The sequence below is a fragment of the Mesoplodon densirostris genome, chromosome 7, assembly GCF_025265405.1.
Source record: "Mesoplodon densirostris isolate mMesDen1 chromosome 7, mMesDen1 primary haplotype, whole genome shotgun sequence".
Taxonomy (NCBI): domain Eukaryota; kingdom Metazoa; phylum Chordata; class Mammalia; order Artiodactyla; family Ziphiidae; genus Mesoplodon; species Mesoplodon densirostris.
Window position 1 is genome coordinate 711,127 of NC_082667.1, and position 20,106 is coordinate 731,232.

General features: G+C 61.3%; 1 protein-coding gene and 1 long non-coding RNA gene across 2 annotated transcripts; one reads left to right on the forward strand and one right to left on the reverse strand.

Annotated features, from left to right (window-relative positions):
• The first annotated feature begins 1,480 nt into the window (after positions 1-1,480).
• On the forward strand, positions 1,481-13,561 carry B4GALNT4 (beta-1,4-N-acetyl-galactosaminyltransferase 4). Its single transcript, XM_060104366.1, has 20 exons — positions 1,481-1,631; positions 4,545-4,648; positions 5,082-5,177; positions 5,257-5,352; positions 5,428-5,518; positions 5,595-5,695; positions 5,859-5,926; positions 6,112-6,190; positions 7,376-7,442; positions 7,575-7,709; positions 7,792-7,901; positions 8,020-8,120; positions 8,198-8,298; positions 8,374-9,292; positions 11,109-11,410; positions 11,577-11,730; positions 11,868-11,940; positions 12,043-12,196; positions 12,543-12,669; positions 13,150-13,561. The coding sequence occupies exons 1-20, from the start codon at positions 1,481-1,483 to the stop codon at positions 13,271-13,273; spliced, it is 3,153 nt and encodes a 1,050-aa protein (XP_059960349.1). The 3' UTR covers positions 13,274-13,561.
• On the reverse strand, positions 11,812-19,762 carry LOC132493635 (uncharacterized). Its single transcript, XR_009533008.1, has 3 exons — positions 19,575-19,762; positions 13,746-13,868; positions 11,812-11,997 (listed from the first exon to the last, which is right to left on the reverse strand). It is a non-coding gene; the product is annotated as an uncharacterized LOC132493635 (long non-coding RNA).
• Positions 19,763-20,106: the final 344 nt, after the last annotated feature.

A 20,106-nucleotide genomic window follows, 5' to 3' on the forward strand; every position in this document is an offset into this window, starting at 1 on the left:
CACGTCTTCCCACCTGAGGCCCAAGACATCCTGGGGCAGAGGAGAGCTGTCCTGCGGGGCCCTGTCGAAAGTCCCGAACCACAGACTCCAGGAGCTTAACAGTTGCTTTACAACCCTGATGCTGGGTGGCTCGTTACACAATAACGGAAAACTTTAATGGATGGACGAAGGGACAGAGAGAGGAGTCAGCCTGGCAGCTGGGCAGAGGGAGGGCTGGAGGAGACAACAGGGCAGGCAGAGGTGGCGGTGGCCCAGGAAGGAATGGGAACCAAGTGGGCACAGTTCAGCATCAGCCCACACTCCCCTCCCACCTCCAGCTCAGCAAAAGCCACACCTCAGACTCCAGGCTCAGGTCAGAAATGGGAGGGCTAGGTTCCCTCCTGCCCCCTTCCAGACAGCCGGGGCACCTCCTCTCCATCTTCACCCTGCCCTCAGTGGAGGCCGTCAGCTCGCCCCTCTGCTGCCACTGTCCACCTGGCAGCCAGGTCAGACCCTGGCCCTCCACGCTAAGTCCTCTGGTAGCTGCTCATGCCCCTCAGGGTGAAGCCAGGTGCTTTTGAGACCCTCCTCAGTCTTGCCTGCATGGAGCCTGTGCACACACGCGCCCCCAGCCCCCCTGACCTACCATCATCACCTACCCCCTTATGTCTCTCCCCCAAACTTCCTTTCTCTTCTCCCCACGTTGTCTGAGCCCCATTCCTCCTGGCCGCGTTGTTAGCAGAAGGCTTACTCCAACTGCAAGCCCAAGCTGCCCGCATCCTTCCCCTCACGTTCCCCAAGCTCCTAGTGTCTCCCCATCACGCGTCCCTACACCCTTGTTCCCCGTGTTCCCACTGTCCCCCGACCCATAGCCTGCTCCTCCCGCGGCCTCCATCACTGCACCCCGTGACCCCGGGTCCCTATGTCCCCCGGTCCTACGCACCACTCCTTGTCTCGTGCATTCTCTGCCCCTTGACCCCTGTCCCCGGTCCTTCACACCTCCCCATACACCGCACCCCGGGTCCTCCGCATCCCCAGGACCCCGCGTCCCCGCGCTGCGCGGGCCGGCGCGCTCAGGTGGATGCGCGCGCGTTGCGTGGAGACCAGCGCCGGGCACACCCTAACACTCCGGCCCCGCCCCCCGCGCCGTGGATTGGCTCTCCGCAGGCTGGCCGGGCCCGGATTGGCTCGCGCGGCGCGGTGGCCGGGCCCGTTTCACGGTGGGTAGCACCGCAGCGTGGATGCTGCTCCGTCCCGCCGAGGCCCCCCAGGAGCTTGGAGCCCGAGCGGCCAGGCGGGGCCGGGCGGGGACACCGCCGGCAGCCGCTCCGCCGCCCACCCCGTGCCCTCGGCCAAGGGCAGCCCGGGGCCGCGGCCGCACCCTGGGGCCGCGGGCGGCGAACAAAGGGCCATGCAGGGCCGGGGGACGCGGCGCGGGGCGCGCTGGAGCGGGGGGCCGCGGCGGCGCCGCTGAGCGCGGCCCGGGACGGAGACGGCCGCGATGCCGTGGTTCCCGGTGAAGAAGATCCGCAAACAGATCAAGCTGCTGCTGCTGCTGGTGCTGCTCACCTGCGCCGCGTGGCTCACGTACGTGCACCTGAGCCTGGTGCGCCAGGGCCGCGCGCTGCGCCAGCGGCTGGGCTACGGGCGAGGTACGGGAGGGGGCGCGCGCCCTGGGGGCGGGGGGCGGTGAGGGTCGCGAGCAGTGCCGGTCCCGGGCCCTCCCATCGCGCCCAGGCCTCGGCGTGGGTCAGACCCGCCCGGAGACCCCGTCCGCCCTTCCCAGCTCGGCGACATTGGGGCAGGGGGCGCGGTTCGGCTTAGCCCGGCCAGAACGCCGATGACGTCAGCAGTGACGTGCGCGACCCTCTTGGGGAGCGTCCCCAAACCCCGGCGGACGCCGGGGTCTGGCCTGGAGTGGGTAGTGAGTGACGGGGTTAACGGTGGGCTCTTGGGGAGATCTCCGCTACCGGGCCCTGCATGCTGGGATTTCCGAGAGGCCAAGTCTGGCTGCGCCTCCGACACGTGCCTGCTTAGCAGAGCCTCGGTTTTCGCATCTGCTGGGGAGGGGCAGCGACCCAACCTCAGGACGGAGAGAGAGGGGGCTGGCGGGAGGGAGCTGACCCTTGCAGTTGGAACGCTTCCTGGAGGAGGTGCCCTAGGTAAACCTGTGATCAGGGACTGAGATGCTTGTGTGTTGAGGCAGGGTGAGGCATGGGGATAGGGATCCAGCCTGGGGAGCTCCGAACTGCCTGGAGTGAGCTCTCCCAGGCTCCTCGAGCTCACGCTCCGGTGGGGACAGACAGTGAACCCACAAATCAGGTCCTGGTGAGCGATGTGGGCAAGAGTTGGGGAGGAGTCCTGCCACTTTAGCTAGGGGGTTCCTAGAGGGCCTCTTGGAGGTGGTGACTTTTGACACACACTTGGAGGAGGAGGACCAGAGTGCGGTGGGGGGGGGGCGGGGGGGCGATGATGAGAGAGAGAAGGAGGCACCTCAGGGCAGGGACAGTCCCAGCCAAGCTGCTCCTGGCCCTTCTCAAGGAAGCAAAGTGTCCTTAGGATGGGTGGTGAGAATCTTGCTTCCCGAAGACTCAGAACAATGATCTTGACCCATGAAGTCCTGGGCCACTCCACCAAGGGGTCCAGAGTTCCCTGTTCAGTCCCACAGCTTGCACTACAGACACCCCAGGCCAGGGGTCAGAGGCTTGTCCCAACCCACCCCACCCCCAGAGTCCACGCATCTCACAGCTACCACACCCTCTAGGGGCCCCCAGCACTGTTCAGTCCCTCATAGAGGCCCCCCAGCTACCATCAAATAAGGCAGGACCCCGGAGCGTGACCCAGTGACACAGAACATAACCAGCCTCCTGCTCAGCTGCCTTGTGGTTTTCTGAGCAACCACAGTCCTCCCTAGCCTGACTTCCCAAGCAGCCGGGGAGCCTAACTCAGCAACTGGGAGGGGGCGGAGGTGTGGGAACCCCACTTCTGAGGCCTCCTCTGCTCTCAGCTGGACCAGCGAGGAAGCTGTCCTTGCTGCTCCTGGGTGGGCAGGAGCTGTTCAGGGTTATGGAAGATCAAACCCTCAAGCAGCTCCTGCCAGGAGCAGACCCAGCCGGGGCTCTAGCCCCCGGGGCTGCAGCCCCGCCTCCTGTCCCGCTACCTGTGCTCCCACCAGGGCAGGGCTTGTGGGAAGCTGAGCAGCTGGACATGTCTGAGGCCTTTCTGACTGTCCTGTCAGCACTGTGTTCACTCCCACCAGAAAGGCTACCTTCCCGGGGTCCAGCAGCCTGTGCAGGCAGAGGTGCTGGCAGCCAGGAGGCAGGAGGCCCGTGTGGATCTCGCTGTGCTGGGGCTCAGCTCCTGCAGGACAGTGATGGCATCCTGGGTTGGGACCCCACTGTGGAAGGTTCCCAATACCCACAGAGTTACCTTGTGGGCAGGGAGCATCAGGGCCAGGCTGTGGGGACTTGGCCGGGAGCCTCTTAGGGGCTCACCTCCCAGCTGGACAGAGGACAGTGACTGAGGGGGAGAAGCAAGGGCGCAGGCACCACCAGAGTCTGACAGGCACGAGACCACGGGCAGCCCCCTCCCCCAGAGAAAGGGCCCAGGCCAACTGTGTCAGTCCGGGGATCTAGCTCCTGGGGTCTGGATCGAGGGACGGGCATAGACTTTGAAGCCCAGGCTTGGCCCTGGAGGAGAGGGGTTCCTGAACTGGGGGTCCCCGGATGGGAGCACCAGGGGAGGCAGACATGGCGTGCAGTGAAGCCTCACCTTCGGAGGCTCAGACCCCAGGGTATGGAACCCCAGGCCCACAGCTTCGGGAGGAGCTCTGGGAAGCTGAGGGAGGCAGGGGTCTGGAGGTGGTCTGCCCCAGGCGTGGGGAGTTAGGGGGGTGCCAAGCTCTAGCGATATCCACAGAAGGGATCCCCAGGGGGACAGTCTCCCTCCGGGGCCGCCTTGGCCCCATGTCCTCTGGAAGCTGGACCAGTGTGCCAATCCCTCCTCCGCCCAGGTGGGTACCAGGGCTCCTTTGGTTCTGAACCCTGGCCTCAAGGGCAGCAGGTGGCACACGTGCCATGGGCCGGGGCTGGCGTAGCCTCAAGACCACAGTGCCAGCTCACCTGACAACAAACTCCAGCACTAACCCTTGGCTCTCAGTTCTGGTAAAGGAGTCAGACACCAAACACTCCAGCACACAGGAAAAGTGCTGAGGGCACAGAGCAATCCTGGGGGCCTTCCTGGAGGCAGAGTCACTGATGACAACAGCCCCAAGGGTGTGTGTGTGTGTGCATATATGCTAGCACGTGCACACACATAACTTCTCCCTCATGCCAGTGGGGGACTCAGGCAGGGGCCGTCCCCACGGAGGTGGGATGTGGGAGAAGGGCCCAGCCGAGAGCACTTCCAGCTGTAGGGTGGGGCATCGGGTAGCACGAAGGGGCAGACATGGGGAGGGAGGGCTTCAGTGGAGACTACTGGCCATCCTGCCCCCAGCTGACCCCAGCGGCAGGGGCGGTGGCCTTGGAGAGCCTGGACCCCAGTCACGCCTCCTGTGCCGCCCACAGATGGTGAGAAGCTGAGTGGTGTGACGGACGGCCGGGGCATCCGGGCTGCACTGTCCACACAGAGGGCAGAGGACTCCGGCGAGAGCCTTGAGGAGGAGCGGGTGGTGAGCAGGGCTGCGGGGAAGACCACCACAGCACACACGAGACCCAAGGCCACTCCTGTGCCAGTGGCCTCAGGACCTGCAGGCCGTGTGCGTGGAGGACACGGCAGCACACTGTCCAGCACGGAGCGCGGCCCCAGCCCGGGTGGACGCGTCTGGTGCACGTGGGGTGGCTAAGGGTCTGCTCGGGTGGGTGTGCATGGCCGGGGCATGATGGAGTCAGGGCTTCGTGGCTACATGTGGAAGGGATCTCTGTGAAGTGAACCGGCGTGTGTGGCGGGCTGTGTCATGCACTGTGCCTGAGCCTGGGGTGGTGGGGGTGGTGGGGGTGGTGGGGGTGGTGGTGTGTGTGTGTGTGTGTGTGTGAGAGTGAGTGTGACTTCTTCCTGCCCTCACATTTCTCAGCTTTGACCCTGGTGCCCTTTCTCTCCCGTAGCCTGAAGGTCGGGACCCAGACGCGCTGTTTCCCGGGGGGGCTGGAAGGCCACTGTCACTGAACCTCACCCATCAGGCGCCCTCGTGGCGGGAGGAGGTGAGCTCTGCTCAGCGGCTCGGCCTTGGGGAGGGCCGGGGGCAGCTGTGCAGAAGGTAAGGCCTCCTCCCACCCCCAGTACAAGGGGCAGGTGAACCTGCACGTGTTCGAGGACTGGTGCGGGGGCGCCGTGGGCCATCTGCGGAGGAACTTGCACTTCCCGCTCTTCCCTCATGTGAGTGCTGGGGTTGGGGGTGGCTGGCCCGCAGGTGGGCGGGGGCCTTGACGTCAGAGGCCGCTGCCCCCCCAGACTCGCACCACCGTGAAGAAGCTGGCTGTGTCCCCCAAGTGGAAGAACTACGGCCTCCGGATTTTCGGCTTCATCCACCCGGCAAGAGATGGTGCGGGGACGGGGGTGTGGGGGGGCAGGGTGTCACGAAGCCCCCACCGACCCCTGAGCCTTGTCCTGTGGCCTAGGAGATGTCCAGTTCTCCGTGGCTTCGGATGACAACTCTGAGTTCTGGCTGAGCCCAACCGAGAGCCCGGCGGGCGCCCAGCTGGTGGCCTTTGTGGGCAAGGTACCCCCACGCGCAGCCCAGCCCTTCCATCCACACCCCTTGTCTTCGTGGGCCTCCTGCGGCTTGGTCACGTGTCCCCTCCAGCTTCTCAGGAGTGGGGACTGGATGGGGCTGGTGCCCCAAGGAGAGGGTGAGCCCCTGCCCCTTCTCTGTTACCCTCCAGACTGGCTCGGAGTGGACGGCACCCGGAGAATTCACCAAGTTCAGCTCCCAGGTGTCCAAGCCCAGGCGGTGAGTGACTGTGGGAGTGTGTGCATGAGTGTATACCTGTGTGTGTGTGAGGACTGGGTGACACGTGCATGCGTGAAGCTGCTGCTGCTATGCTGCCCCCTCAAGCCCCACCTCCTGTAGGCTCCCCATCTGTTTTGGGCTTCCGGGGCATGGCGGGCCCGCCCCCTCACTCCTCCTGTCCCCAGGCTCATGGCCTCCCGGAGGTACTACTTTGAGCTACTGCACAAGCAGGACGACCGCGGCTCGGACCACGTGGAAGTGGGCGTGAGTGCGGCTGCCCTCTGAGGGCTTCTGGAGACCCCACCTCCCCTGCCCTGCCCTCCTCTTTCCGGCCACTCCCCGCCGGACAACGGTGTGGACCCCGCCCGCCCCCCCAGAGAAGCTTCCCATCTAGCTGACAAAGCAGATGCTCAGGGACGGGGCTTGTGCTCACAGAAGAAGTGACCCTTGAGCAGATTCTTGACAGATGAGAGACATTCACAGGGAGACCAGCGGGGAGAGAATCTGGGGTGCAAAGATGAATTCCAGGTCTCGAGAACAGCAGAGGAATGGAGCCACCTGGAGTCTTCTGGAACTCCAAGCAGTCTGGTGGCCAGATCCAGCAGGGCTTCCTCCTGAGGATGAGGCAACTGGATCTGCGTTTCAGGGAAAACCCTCTGGCCACTGCCTGTTGGGAGGGATTTTCGTGGGTGGCCATCCATCCTGAACCAGGGAGGTGGGAATGGAAGAAGTGGAAGGTCCCGGTGGGGGCTGGGGGGCGGGGGGAGATGCCCAGCAACTGAGAGCCTGAGCCTGGCTGAGTGTGGGGTGATGACCAGGGTGGGCTAGGGAGTGGTGGGAGATTGCAGGTGTCTGGTTTGTGTGTGGTGCGCATCACCCCAGCTCAGCTTAGCAGAGGGTCCAGACTGCAAATGCAGATTTGGGGTGATCTTGTGGAAGTCGAGGTGGTGACTAAGGGCCCAGGATGAGCTGGGAAGGGAAGAGGGCCTGGGACAGCCCCCAGGAAGCCCAACATGAGAGCAGTGAGGGAGGGAGAGTCTGCAAGGGAGACTGGGAAGGCACAGCCACAGAAGTGGGGGAAGTGGGGATGGGGAGGTCCAGCGAGGAGCTGGGGGGCCAGCTCTGACCTCCAGAAGGGCAGTGGCTGCAGAACCGGGGGGAGGTGGGGGCAGAGGCCATAATCAGAAGGTCCAGAAGCACCCAGGATGTCAGGAAAGGCATCCTCACCTGCCTCCAGGGACCCCAGCCTTCTGGGCCTCTCCAGCTTCCCTGCTGTGCCTTCTCAGGACCGCTCTCCCATCCACCCCCCCCACCCCAAGCTTCCTGCGTAGGGGTTGCCCCTACTAGTTCCCCAGCCCCTCGTCAGGGAAGATTCACTCCTCCCTGACCCAGCTGTGTTCCCACCTTGACCCCCATCCTTTGGTCCTGACCACCCTCTCCAACCCCCAGTGGCGAGCCTTCCTGCCGGGTCTGAAGTTCGACGTCATAGGCTCTGCTCACATCTCCCTGTATACAGGTGCGGAGCCCAGTGCCTCCGTGGGGAAAGGGGAGGGCTCCTGATGCGCGGTCTCTTTGGGGTGCTGTCTGGATATGGGTGAGGAGGGATCTCTAGGAACTCCTGGGGTCCCCACACATCCTCTGCCCCTAGATGAGTCAGCCCTGAAGATGGACCACGTGGCCCATGTGCCCCAGTCTCCAGCCAGCCACGTTGGGGGGCGCCTGCTGCAGGAGGAGCCCAGAGCCGACATGTTGCGGCCCGATCCCCGAGACACCTTCTTCCTCAGTGAGAGGAGGCCCCCCGGGGTGGGGTGGGGGGCGGGGCGGGGCAGGGGTTCCAGGTCACAATGTGACCACGCCTCCCGTAGCGCCTCGGGTGGAGCCCTGGAGTCTGGAGAATGTGCTGGAGCCCTGTGCCTATGCCCCCACCTACGTCGTCAAGGACTTTCCCATCGCAAGATACCAGGGACTACAGTTTGTAAGTGCCCCTCACCAAGGTCTTCCCTGAGACCCAGGCCTCCCTCTTCCCAGGGTCCCCGGAGCCTCCTCCAGGACCTCTGGAAGACTCCCCAGCCTGAGCCCTCTGCCCGCCCCAGGTGTACCTGTCCTTCGTTTATCCCAATGACCACACACGCCTGACTCACATGGAGACGGACAACAAGTGCTTCTACCGAGAGTCGCCGCTGTATCTGGAAAGGTGGGTGGGTGGTGCCCAAGGAAGAGTGGGCGGGGCCTCGGCCGAGCCTGGTCTCTGACGCCTCGCCCCGGCCCCAGGTTTGGGTTCTACAAATACATGAAGATGGACCGGGAGGAGGGGGAGGAAGACGAAGAGGAGGAGGTGCAGCGCCGAGCCTTTCTCTTCCTCAACCCAGACGGTGAGTGCCCCCCGCGCCCCCCACCCCCTCAGCTGGGCCCGCCCTGGAGCGGCAGCTCACCCGCGCTGCCCACAGACTTCCTGGACGACGAGGACGACGGGGAGCTGCTTGACGGTCTAGAGGCCACCACTGAGGCGCCCCGAACGCAGGGCGGCCGCCGGCTCCCCGTCCCCGCGGCCCCCACCGAGGCCCCGGCCACTCCCGCCCTGCCAACGCCTCCCGCCCCCCTGGGCCGGCCGACCCCCCGGCGCTCGCGGGCGCTGAGCTGGGCCGCCCGCCCGCTTCCCCTCCTCTGGGGCCGTGCCCCTCCCCCCCGCCCAGCAGCTGCGGCCGAGCGGCCCCCGAAGGTGTATGTCACGCGGGTGCGGCCGGGACTGCGGGCCCTGCCCCGGGCCCCGGCGCCGCTCAGCCCACGCGGCCCTCCCCGGCCACCTTTCCCTGGCGTCTTCCTGCGCCCCAGACCCCTACCCAGGGTGCAGCTGCGCACGCGCCCACGCCCACCCCGGGCTCGAGGCCGCAGGACCGGCGGTCCCCAGGCTGCAAAGCTGAGGCCCCCGGCCCCGGCGCCGGCCACCCAGGGGAGCCGAGAGGGCCAGGCACGCGAGCCGGGACTCACGGCCCCCACCGCGGACTCGAACTCTTCGTCCGAAGTGCAGCCCGTGACCTCCTTCCTGAGCTTGTCCCAGGTGTCCAGGCCACAGCTGCCTAGGGAGAATGAGGAAGAGGAGGAAGGGGACGACGAGGAAGGGGCGCAGGGCGAAGAGGCTGCGTCGGAGGACAGCGAAGAGAAGGCCGGCCCGGTGCGCAGCCGCTGGCGCGAGGACGCTATCAACTGGCAGCGCACGTTCAGCGTGGGCAACGTGGACTTCGAGATGCTGCGCTCGGACTGGAACGACCTGCGCTGCAACGTGTCGGGGAATCTGCAGCTGCCGGAGGCCGAGGCCGTGGATGTGGTGGCGCAGTACATGGAGCGGCTCAACGCGCGCCATGGAGGGTACGAGGGAGGGGCGCGCATGGAACGGGACGGCCTTGGCCTCCATGGGACCCTCAGACTTCCCCAGGGTTTAACGGGGCACTGCTCTGGGAATGGTACATGCCCCCCCCCCCCGAAGTGTCTTCTCACGCTTCTGGGGCCCCTTACTGCTCAGGGCCCCTGTCCTGTGCTAGGAGCCTTTCACCCAACACCCAGGGCTGGCTCCCCTGTCCTGCACCTCCAAACCCCACACCTATCACCTTGGACCTGCACCTGAGGATGGGTCTGAGCCACCCAGGTCTCTCTTCCAGATAGAGACACGCACGAAGGTCAAGCTAAGAACCCCTGGATCCCTCTCCCCACTGGCACCTCGCTGGCTGGGGTCTTGGTCCTCAGGGTAGGGCTCAGGGTTCCTGCCCCACTGGCCCTTCTGGTCTCACCCAGGCCCCAGGAATCCAGTCTTGTCTCCACCCCAAGCAGGTATGGGGGTTGGAGAGTGGGGGCCCCAATTTGACCTGAGGGGGGGCCCTGAGGGGTTCTCAGAGCTGTGCTGAGCCCTTAAGTAGGGGCAGGACCTGCAGAGACAGGCAAAGGCTGGCCAGGAGGCTGGTGGGCAGAGGACAGGCCTCGTGGGCCTTGAAGGCCAGGTGCAGGAGTCTTTCTTCTTGCCTCTGATACACAGTTTAGAGCAGGACACAGGTTTGGCCCATCTGGATCGTAGACAAGCACGTGGCTGTGTTGGAGAGGAGGGGGTGGAAGAGGGAGCCCATGACTGACAGGCTTGGTCCAGGGCAGCGATGGGATGGCCTGGACCCTTGGCAGGGGCTGGGGTAGATTGATTCTAGGTGGCTGAGAAGGCAACCCTGCACTTGGCTTTGAGCTTCCTGAGAGCAGCTCCTCGTCCCACAGGCATGAGGGGGTCTGTCCAGCAGAAAGGTCATGGCTGCAGCCCCACCTTCCCTGAGCCGTGCAAGGGTGTGGGTAGCCCCAAGGAGCAAGAGCACAGACCCAGAGCATTTGGGGCAGAAAGTCCCTGATACTTGAGGAGAGCATGGTGGGGATGGGCAAGGGGTGAAGGGAGGAACCTAGACCCCTGGGAGGTCACACAGGTAGGCTCTGAGGGTGAGGGATACTGGCTGCAAAGGTGGGGGGGGGCGTGCGGCAAAAGGGAGAGTGACCTAGTCAAGGGCGGGGCCCTATCTTCCCAGGCCAGGGCTGGGGAAGAGCCAGCTGCGGAAGGCCTGGAGGCTTCTTCCCCAGAAATCAGGGCAGCCCCTGCGCTGGTGCTGAGGGGCAAAAAGGAGGCTTCTCAGAGGAGGCACCCAGGACCTTGGAGAGGAGGGCGGGGAGCCTGGGATGAGCATCCAGGCAGGGGACACCTAGGGCAAAGACCCCACGGGAAGAGGAAGCTTGCTTATCTAACCTGAGGGGGTATTGAGGCCACAAGGTAGATACCGTTTACCGGCTTAGAATTCAGACGTCTGAATCTCGGCCTGTGGGCAGTGGGCGCTCCTAAAGGTTTCTGAGCGTGCAGCTGTGGACAGGAGTGGTGGCACCAAGGAGAGGACTAGCCTGGGCTTGGGGACGCCTCCCTTGTGGGCTGCCCCACGGTGAGGGAGCCCCAGCATGTGGGCCTGCCTTCTGAGAAGGGAGCTCCCCAGCAGGCCTTGAGGTGTGGTGGGGGACGGGGGGACGTGCGGCGCCCCACCCCAAGTCACGTGAGTGGCCGCCTCATTTCTGCGGCTGGGGGCGGCTTGTGGGAAGAATGGGGTTGGAGGCGTGGCCGCAGCTTCGGAGCCCGGGAGCCCGAGGGGGCTGACTGGGTCCCGCCCCGCAGGCGGTTCGCTCTTCTGCGCATCGTGAACGTGGAGAAGCGCCGGGACTCTGCGCGGGGAAGCCGTTTCCTCCTGGAGCTGGAGCTCCAGGAGCGCGGCGGGCGCCGGCTGCGCCTGTCTGAGTACGTCTTCCTGCGCCTGCCCCGGGCACGTGCCGGCGACACAGATGGAGACGGGGAGAGTCCCGAGCCCGCTCCAGCTGCCTCCCCAGCCGCCTCCGCGCACCCCGACGGCCGCCCGGAGCTGTGCCGGCCACTGCGCCTGGCCTGGCGCCAGGATGTGATGGTGCACTTCATCGTGCCAGGTGCGTGGGAGTGGGGCTGGCCGGCCAGCCACCTGGGATTGCGGGGTGGCGGGGCGGGGGGGGCTTTTCCAGCAGGCCTTACGGGGAGGCGGGGAGTGCCACTGGTCCTGGGCAGGGTACCGCCAGGTCGGGTCCAGGTGGGTTCAGTATCCCCATCCTCCTCCAGTGAAGAACCAGGCACGCTGGGTGGTACAGTTCCTGGCCGACATGGCTGCGCTGCACGTCCGTACAGGGGACTCTCGCTTCAGTGTCATCCTGGTGGACTTTGAGAGCGAGGACATGGATGTGGAGCGGGCCCTCCGCACGGCGCCACTGCCCAGGTAACAGTGCCCCCCACCTACCGGGGAGGGTCAAGCACATCTTCCCTCCTCCCGGACAGGCGTGGGTTTTCCTGCCCCGCCTTCCCCCAGAAATGGGTGGCTGTGATTTCCCACCCCATATCCCCTTCCTCCCTCAGATACCAATACCTAAGGCGAACCGGGAACTTTGAGCGCTCCGCGGGGTTGCAAGCTGGAGTGGCCGCGGTGGAGGTGCGTGGGCAGGATGGTGCGGGTGGAGAGAATGAGATGGTCTGGCGGGGGGAGACCCTTCCGGAGGAGAGAGCGAGGCTCAGACCTCCCCGCTGTCTCCAGGATGCCAGCAGCATCGTTTTCCTCTGCGACCTGCACATTCACTTCCCCCCCAGCATCCTGGATGGCATCCGCAAGCACTGCGTGGAGGGCAAGCTGGCCTTTGCGCCTGTGGTCATGCGGCTGGGCTGCGGGAGCTCGCCAGGGGACCCTCACGGTAATGCCCTGAATGCCCCTCGGTAACATCAGGGGTCCCACCCATGCCAGGGCAAAACCCAGGCCCCCGGGGGCCTCCCAACCCGCAAGGGAGGCCTAGGGCCCCATCAATGCCCCTTATAACGCCTGGGACCCCTTGTGGCCTCTAGGAACCCCAGAGTGCCCAGGACCCCAAGTCCTCCCCCCAGTAACCCCAGGGTCATGCTTGGCCCCTAGGAACCTTCTCCAACACCCAAGTCGTGCACAGGCCTCCCAGGTTAGGACCAACACATCGGAGTGACCCCAAGAGCCCTCCTGAGGAAGGGCTTGCAGGACCTTGTATCTGAAGGGCACCCCATCCCCGCCAGGTTACTGGGAGGTGAACGGCTTCGGCCTCTTTGGGATCTACAAGTCCGACTTCGACCGCATTGGAGGCATGAACACTGAGGAGTTCCGGGACCAGTGGGGAGGCGAGGACTGGGAGCTTTTGGACAGGTGACCACCTCCCCCCAGCAGAGACTGAGACTTCCATATCCTCCTCCTCTGGGTGGGAGGGGCCACACATGCTGACGGGACTCTGCTTTCCTCCTCCTCCGACCCCCAGATCTAGGCCTAGAGAGATCCTTGGACCCCACCCCACTCCCCAAAACCCCTTCCCAGCTCCAGGAACCTGCAGACTCAGGGAAGCCCTTGAACCCGTTCTGCCCCCAGACCCTACAGGCCTCTCCTGGGTCCCTCTCCTCCTACTGGGCTTGGACAGTAGTGGAAGCCCTGACAGCCCAGCCCCTGGACCAGGGCCGTGACCTCTTCCACCCCATCCCACCCGCAGGGTTCTGTAGTCTCAGGGGCAGCCCTCCCCCTGCAGGGTCTTGAAGAATCAGAGCAGCCCCACTCACCCCCACACCCCAAGTCTTGGTCACCCCCCCAAAGGTCCTCTGGGCTGAGGGGCAGCCCTGACTCGCCCTCCGCACCCAGGGTCCTGCAGGCAGGGCTGGAGGTGGAGCGGCTCCGAGTGCGGAACTTCTACCACCACTTCCACTCCAAGCGGGGTATGTGGGGCGTGCGCAGCCGCAAGGCCGCCCGCAAGGAGGCCTCTTGAGGACCAGCGACCCCTGCCAGCCCCGGCTGCCGTCCTGCCGTGGCAGCTGGAGGCCAGGCTCTGAGCCTGGACCCTGGGGACCCAGCAGGGCTCATCCAGGGGCACAGCCACCACCCGTGCCTGCCCCTCTCTGGCCCCCCAGGCTGCTGCCCCCTCTGTGCACCCCCCCCAGAGAGGCGGCCATCTTAGCCGGCGGGGCCTGGGCTTGCCCCCCACGCCCTGTGCGATGATTTCTGTGAAATTTTGCTGTAGCAATGACATTGTTTCAGGATTTCCAAGAGTTCTGTCTGTTCCGTTTTTTATTCAGAATGAAATGAAATATTTTTTTTAGTTCTGACTCATCCTCTGGGCCTGATTCTCTTGGGAGGGCAGAGGTGGGCCTGGGCACTGTGCCTGCTGCTGACTCCCTTTCCTGACTTGAGCTGCAGCCGCCATGCTGACCGCACCTTTCTCCACCCTCGAGACCACTCACCTCTTCCCGCACTTTCCCTTTGAGCTTCTGTATCGGGCCCTGAAGGCAAGGGGGTTTTGGACCCTTCCTCACCAGCCTGTGTGCGGAGCCGCCAGTCACCAGCGTGGCATGAGGCCTTTCCACCTGCGAGCAAAGAATATTCGACCGTCTGCTTAGTCCCCTTTGTTGTGAAAACAGACCTTGGATGTCAGCCCTGCCCCATCCTCCTCAAAGATGTGGGAGCACTAGGCACCCCGGGGTGGCGGGTGACATGCTACGACCAGGTTGGGGGTATAGTTAGGACTCAGTTGCCATAAATGGAAAACCCAATGCACACTGGTTTAAACGTAATGGGGGGTTTGCTTGACTTGTCTCGTGGAAGTCCAGGGTCAGGAGCCCCCTGGAGAGTCAGATGGGCTGGATGATGCTGTCGAGGGCCCGCCCTTCCCTGGGGTCCCAGGCATGGCAGGGAGGCCAGTGCTCTGCCTGGCACCGGGCGCGCCTGCCCATACGAGTTCCTTGCAGCTGCTGTAACAGGTTTCCACAAACAAAATGGAATTTCCTGTCTTACAACTCTGGAGGTCCGAAGTCCTAAAATCGAGGTTTCCACAGGCCTGCACCCCCTTCTGGGGGCTTTAGGACTGAATCTGCTTCCCTCCTTTCCCAGCTCCTAGAAGCCACCTGGATTTCCTTGCTCATGGCCTCTTCCTCCATCCTCAAAGCCAGCAGCTTACCATTTTCATATCACTCTCCCTGTCTCTCACATCTCTACTACCATCATCACATCTCCTTCTCTGGCTCTGACCCTCCTGCCTCCCTCTTATAAGGACCCCTGGGATGACCCCGGACCCACCCACATAACCGAGGATAATTGCTCCATCCCAAGCAACATCCTTTCCTTAATCTGCGAAGTCCCTCTTGGCATGGAGGTGACAGCCACAGGCTCTGGGGATTAGGGCGTGGACATCTTTGGGGCTGCTACTCTGTACTGCCTCGTTCTGTGGGAAAGCAGCACGTCCACCCAGCGCTCCAGACAATCCTCACAAGATTTACCTCGCCATGAACACAGGGCAGCAGGGAGGATTTCAGGGAAAGAGAAACCAGATGCACACTCCAGTCGGGCCCTGAGAAGACCCTAGAGATGGCCCAGGGCATTCAGCTCTGTGGCTGCTGACCAGGGCAGCCAGCGGGTGTCTGTGAACACTAAGTCACTTGTGACGTGAGTCCTGCTGGTGCCCACAGGGTGGAGGACACAGCTAACCTGCCACACACCTACTCAGAGGTTACCAGATGCCCCAGCTCATACTGCCCACTCCTCCCTAAGTATCTAGTTCAGAAGAAGTGATCCCCAGATACAGATGTTAGTAACAAGAAAAGAACTAGCACTGGAATTAAGAATATATACTCCAAAAAATTGGGGCGGGGGGAATGTAACAGGTAGGGGAAGCATGCACATCAGAAAAATAATTACCTCTGGAAGCAGAAAAAAATTTCAGACAACATTTCATCTAATCTGGACTACACGTATACCATAATTTATTAATCCATCTTAACAACTATTTATTGAGCACCCACTATGTGCCAGGCACTGTGGAAGAAGTGGTGAACAAAGCAGACAAGAATCCCTGCCTTGTAGAACTTACATTCTAGTGAAGCGTGAGGAGGAGCAGACAACAGACACAGTAAAGACATGTCCAGTATCTTAGCTGGTGGCAGCGCTTGTAAAGAAAAGTAAAGCCGGAAAGAGAATAGTGAGTCTGAGCGTGGCTGCCGTTGTAAACAGTGGTCAGAAAAAACCTGACCAGGCTTCCCTGGCGGTGCGGTGGTTAAAGAATCCACCTGCCAGTGCAGGGGACACGGGTTCGAGCCCTGGTCCGGGAAGATCCCACATGCCGTGGAGCAACTAAGCCTGTGCGCCACAACTACTGAGGCTGCGCTCTAGAGCCCGCGAGCCACAACTACTGAGCCCACGTGCCATAAGTGCTGAAGCCCGCACATCTAGAGCCTGTGCTCCACAACAAGAGAAGCCACCACAATGAGAAGCCTGTGCACCACAACAAAGAGTAGCCCCTGCTCACCACAACTAGAGAAAGCCCACTTGCAGCAACGAAGACCCAACGCAGCCAAAAATTTAAAAAAAAAAAAAAATTCTAGAAGAAAATATGGGCAAAATTTTTATTAAAGAAAAAGCCTGACCTGAGAAGGTGACATCCCAGCAAAGCCCTGAGGTGCTGATGAGGCTGCCAAGGACACAGATGGGGAACGGGAGGAGGTCTGAGGCGACATTTGAAGACATTTTTAGAAATCAATGATAAACCCTTCTCATCACTTCTTTTCAATATTATACTGGAAGTACTAGTTAATGCAACAAAACAAGAAAAGGAAATAAAAAGTATACAGATTGAGGAGGAAGAAATAACATTGTTTTAGTTTGCAGATGACATAATCATCTATGGAGAAAATTCAAAAGAATTAGCCAAAAAAAAAAAAAAAAAAAAGGAAAAGAAAAAAGAAACTTCTGGATCTAATAATCAATTATAAGGACTTCCCTGGTTGTCCAGTGGGTAAGATTCTGCGCTCCCAATGCAGGGGGCCCGGGTTCGATCCCCGTTCAGGGAACTAGATCCCACACGCATGCTGCAACTAAGAGTCCGCATGCCGCAGCTAAGACGTGGCACAGCCAAAATAAATAAATATTTAAAAATAATAATCAGTTATAGCAAGGTTGCAGGATACAAGGTTAATATACAGAAGTCAATTGCTTTCCTATATACTAGCAATGAACTATTGGAATTTGAAATTTAAAACACAATACCATTTACATTACCACCAAAAAAAATAAATAGGTAAAAATCTAACAAAATATGTATAAGATCTATATGAGGAAAACTACAAAACTGTGATGAAAGAAATCAAAGACCTAACTCAATGGCGAGACAGTCCATGTTGATGGATGGGAAGACTCAATATTGTCACGATGTCAGTTTTTCCCAACTTGATCTATAAATTCAATGCAATCCTAATCAAAACCCCACCAATCAACTAACTGATTCTTTTCTGGAGAGGCAAAAGACCCAGAATAGCCAGCATAACACTCAAGAAGAATAAACTTGGAAGACTGATAGTATCCAACTTCAAGGTTTACTATAGAGCTACAGCAATCGAGACAGTGTGGTATGGGCAAAAGATTAGACAAAATAGATCAGTGGGGCAGAAGAGAGAGCTCAGAAATAGACCCACATAAATGCAGTCAACTGATCTTTGACAAAGGAGCAAAGGCAATACAATGGAGCGAAGATGGTCTTTGCAACAAATGGTGCTGGTACCACTGGACATCCACATGCAAAAAATGAATCTAGACCCAGACCTTACACCCTTTACAAAAAAATAACTCAAGATCAATCATAGACCTAAATGTAAAACACAAAACTATAAAATTCCTAGAAGATAGCACAGGAGAAAACCTAGATGACCTTGGGTGTGGTGATCACTCTGTGGACACAACACCAAAGGCTGATCCATGAAAGAAAGAATTGATAAGCAGAACTTCATTAAAATGAAAAACTTCTTCTCTGCAAAAGACAATGTCAAAAGAATGAGAAGATAAATCACAGACTAGGAGAAAATATTTGCAAACGACACATCTGAGAAATGACTGTTACCCCAAATATAGAAAGAACTCTTAAAACTCAACAATAAAATGAGTAACCCAACTGCAAAATGGTCAAATGACCTTAATAGACCCCTCACTGGAGAAGATATACAGATGGCAAATGAGCCCATGAAAAGACGCTCCACATCCTGTGTCATCGGAGAAATGCATATGATAAAAGAACGAGATACCTCTACACACCTATAAGAATGGCCAAAATCCAGACACTGACAAGATCCCTGGTTGCCCCCCACCACACCCACGGCCCCCGGGTTGGGCCGGCTCTGACAGCTCCAGGGGACGGAGGTCCTTCGGGAAAGGAAGCTGGAGCCTGAAAGGTTACCCAGTTCTGATGCTGTTCAACCAAAAAGGCAACAGCAGGTCTCGGAGCCGAGCAGATGGTGAGAGCAAAGGGCTCCTCGGGCGGCGATGGGAAAGGGCCCAGGGGAGCGGGAACCCCTTTGAGAACAAGACTAAAGCTAAACCACCGGGAGGAAGGCAAACAAAGCCCCCTCTTAACCTCAGTGGAGGAAGCGGCCCAGACCTAGCTGGGGGACTACCAAGACGCCCACCCACCAGCCAGCGCCAGTCCCCAAGCTCAGCCCTGTCCCGCTCAGGGAGACCTTTCCCTACACACCCTCACTTGCTTCGTAACTTGTGGAAACTTATTTAGCCTGGGGAACCTGTTTGCCGGTCTGTAAACTGGAGCCACATCGCAGCCTGCCTCCCAACGCTCCTGTGAAGATCAGGACAGAATGCGAACAGAGCACCCACCACCCAGCCTCCACCGCCGAGCCCTCGCAGACAGTGCCCATGAGTGGTGACGAGCTTCTCCAGGACCCGAGACAGGCCTCAGGAGGGAGGAAGCACCAGCCTGCACCCCTCCAGGGACGGGACGCAGCATTCTCTCCACCTCCCTGCCCTGGGGCCCTCCTGGTCCAGGCCACCAGGGGACCCGCCACCACCTCCCCAGTCCCCCTTAGTCAATTCATCCTCCTCCCCTGCTGGAGCACCCCCCAACCATGGGCTCCGGCCACCCCGTTCCCTTTAGGGTCCTCTCTGGGGCCTCTGCAAGGTGCCCCCTCTGTCCCAGAGGCTCCCAGCTGCCCCGCCATCCAGACCAGCATCATTGCGTGCGGACCGCTGTGTCTGTGTCCCCCCTGACCCCAGAAGGAGCGCTCCCGCGAGAAGCTGCGTCTGTCTTGGTCACACACCTGCCCCAGAGCAGCGCCAGCGAGCACATGGAAGAGCGCAGAACCGGTAAGGTGGACGGACGACCTGAGGGGAGGGGGTGGACGGGTGGCGGTGGGGCTGTAACCCTTGGCGACCTTCCCCGCCAAAGGGGCGAGGCGCCAGGGGGCGCAGAGGATGCCCCGCCCCAGGGGGATCCGGGGCAGCGCCCGATGCGCAAGTCCAGGTAGGCTTCATGGAGGAGGGATCCTAACCCTAACCCTAACCCTGGGCTGGGCTGGGCTGGGTTTGGCGGGAGCCCAGCCCTCGGGACGTGGGAAGGTTCGCGAGTTTGCTGACAGGAAGCGCCGGGACGCGCACGGCCGGAGCCCGAGCAGCAAGACCCGCATCTCCCCGGCCCCCTGCCGGCGCGCCGCGCCCTCACGCCTGGCGCGCCACCTAGCGCTGATCCATCCCGCCCCCTGCAGGCTCCGTGGCCCCGGGCGATCTACCTATAATTTCTCTGTGCTCCAGCGCGCTCCTGAATCTTGTTTGGAATATTATTTTGCTGTCCACATCTTCAAGCTTTTCTCCTCCATTCCCGCCCCCTAATAGCCCCCCTCCAGACTCCCCACCGAGGTGGGGTGGGGCGCCCTCTGTACCCCTCCTCCAGCCCCGGCCGCACACACCGGGCAGCCCCTAGCCAAGGCCTTCACAGTGAGTGCCTCCCAGGTCACCAAAGCCAGCACTAGGGGGACGTCCGTCCTTCCACCCGCCCCCTACTCTGGCCCTCGTCCCTGAAAACCACCCCATATCGCCCCCCATCCCCTACCCCTCCTCCAGAGACTTGTGTAACAACGGCCTGGGGTCCCCCTCCTCCAGTAATCACCCCAGCCCGACCTCTAAGCTGTCAGGGTTGTAAATGCTAACCTGCCCCTCTTGGGCCCCCATAGCCCTTCCTTCCCATGCCCCAGGGCAGAGTCCAGGCTCCCCCATCCCCCCACCTCCCAAGTAAGAGCATCACTCACCCTTGCAGGCCCTCAGGTCCCGGGATCTCAAACCCGGAAGTGCACCAACGCAGACTCCCAGGACCTACCGCCTGTTTTCTAAGCTCCCTGGGTGAATCTTCCCCCATCTGCCACAGAGTCCCCACCCCCAGGAAGTTCACCCTTAAGCCGGCACAGAATCCTTCTCGTGCTCTCTCCCTACACACTGGCTCCAGGAAGCGGGGGCTCTCAGGGAGGACGTGGCCGCAGGGGCTGGACTGGGCTCTGAGCTTCCGGTGGACACAGGTTTCAAGCCACAGCCAGTCCCTCAGGCCCTGCAGTGGTTAGAGAAATCTCACCCGGGATCCCCAGGGTTTCCCTGGACACTGAGCCACAAAGGCAGGAGATCCAAGGTGGGGAGGTGGAGGGGTCCACAGGTCCTCAGGGAGGCTCTGCACAGCCTGGGGGCCCCCGCAGCCCTCCCCGCCAAGAGGAGGGGGAAGCCCCGCAGAACTGGCCCTGAGGACCCCGCAAGCTGTGGAAAACCGGACCTAGAGGGTATCTGCCTGGCGCC

What these genes read in the sequence shown, in the direction of transcription:
- B4GALNT4 (XM_060104366.1), top strand. Translation starts at nt 1,481, where the DNA reads ATGCCGTGGTTCCCGGTGAAGAAGATCCGCAAACAGATCAAGCTGCTG. An exon ending in TGGTGGCCTTTGTGGGCAAG is followed by an intron (nt 5,696 to 5,858) that starts GTACCCCCACGC and finishes GTTACCCTCCAG; the next exon opens with ACTGGCTCGGAGTGGACGGC. An exon ending in CTCGCCAGGGGACCCTCACG is followed by an intron (nt 12,197 to 12,542) that starts GTAATGCCCTGA and finishes CATCCCCGCCAG; the next exon opens with GTTACTGGGAGGTGAACGGC.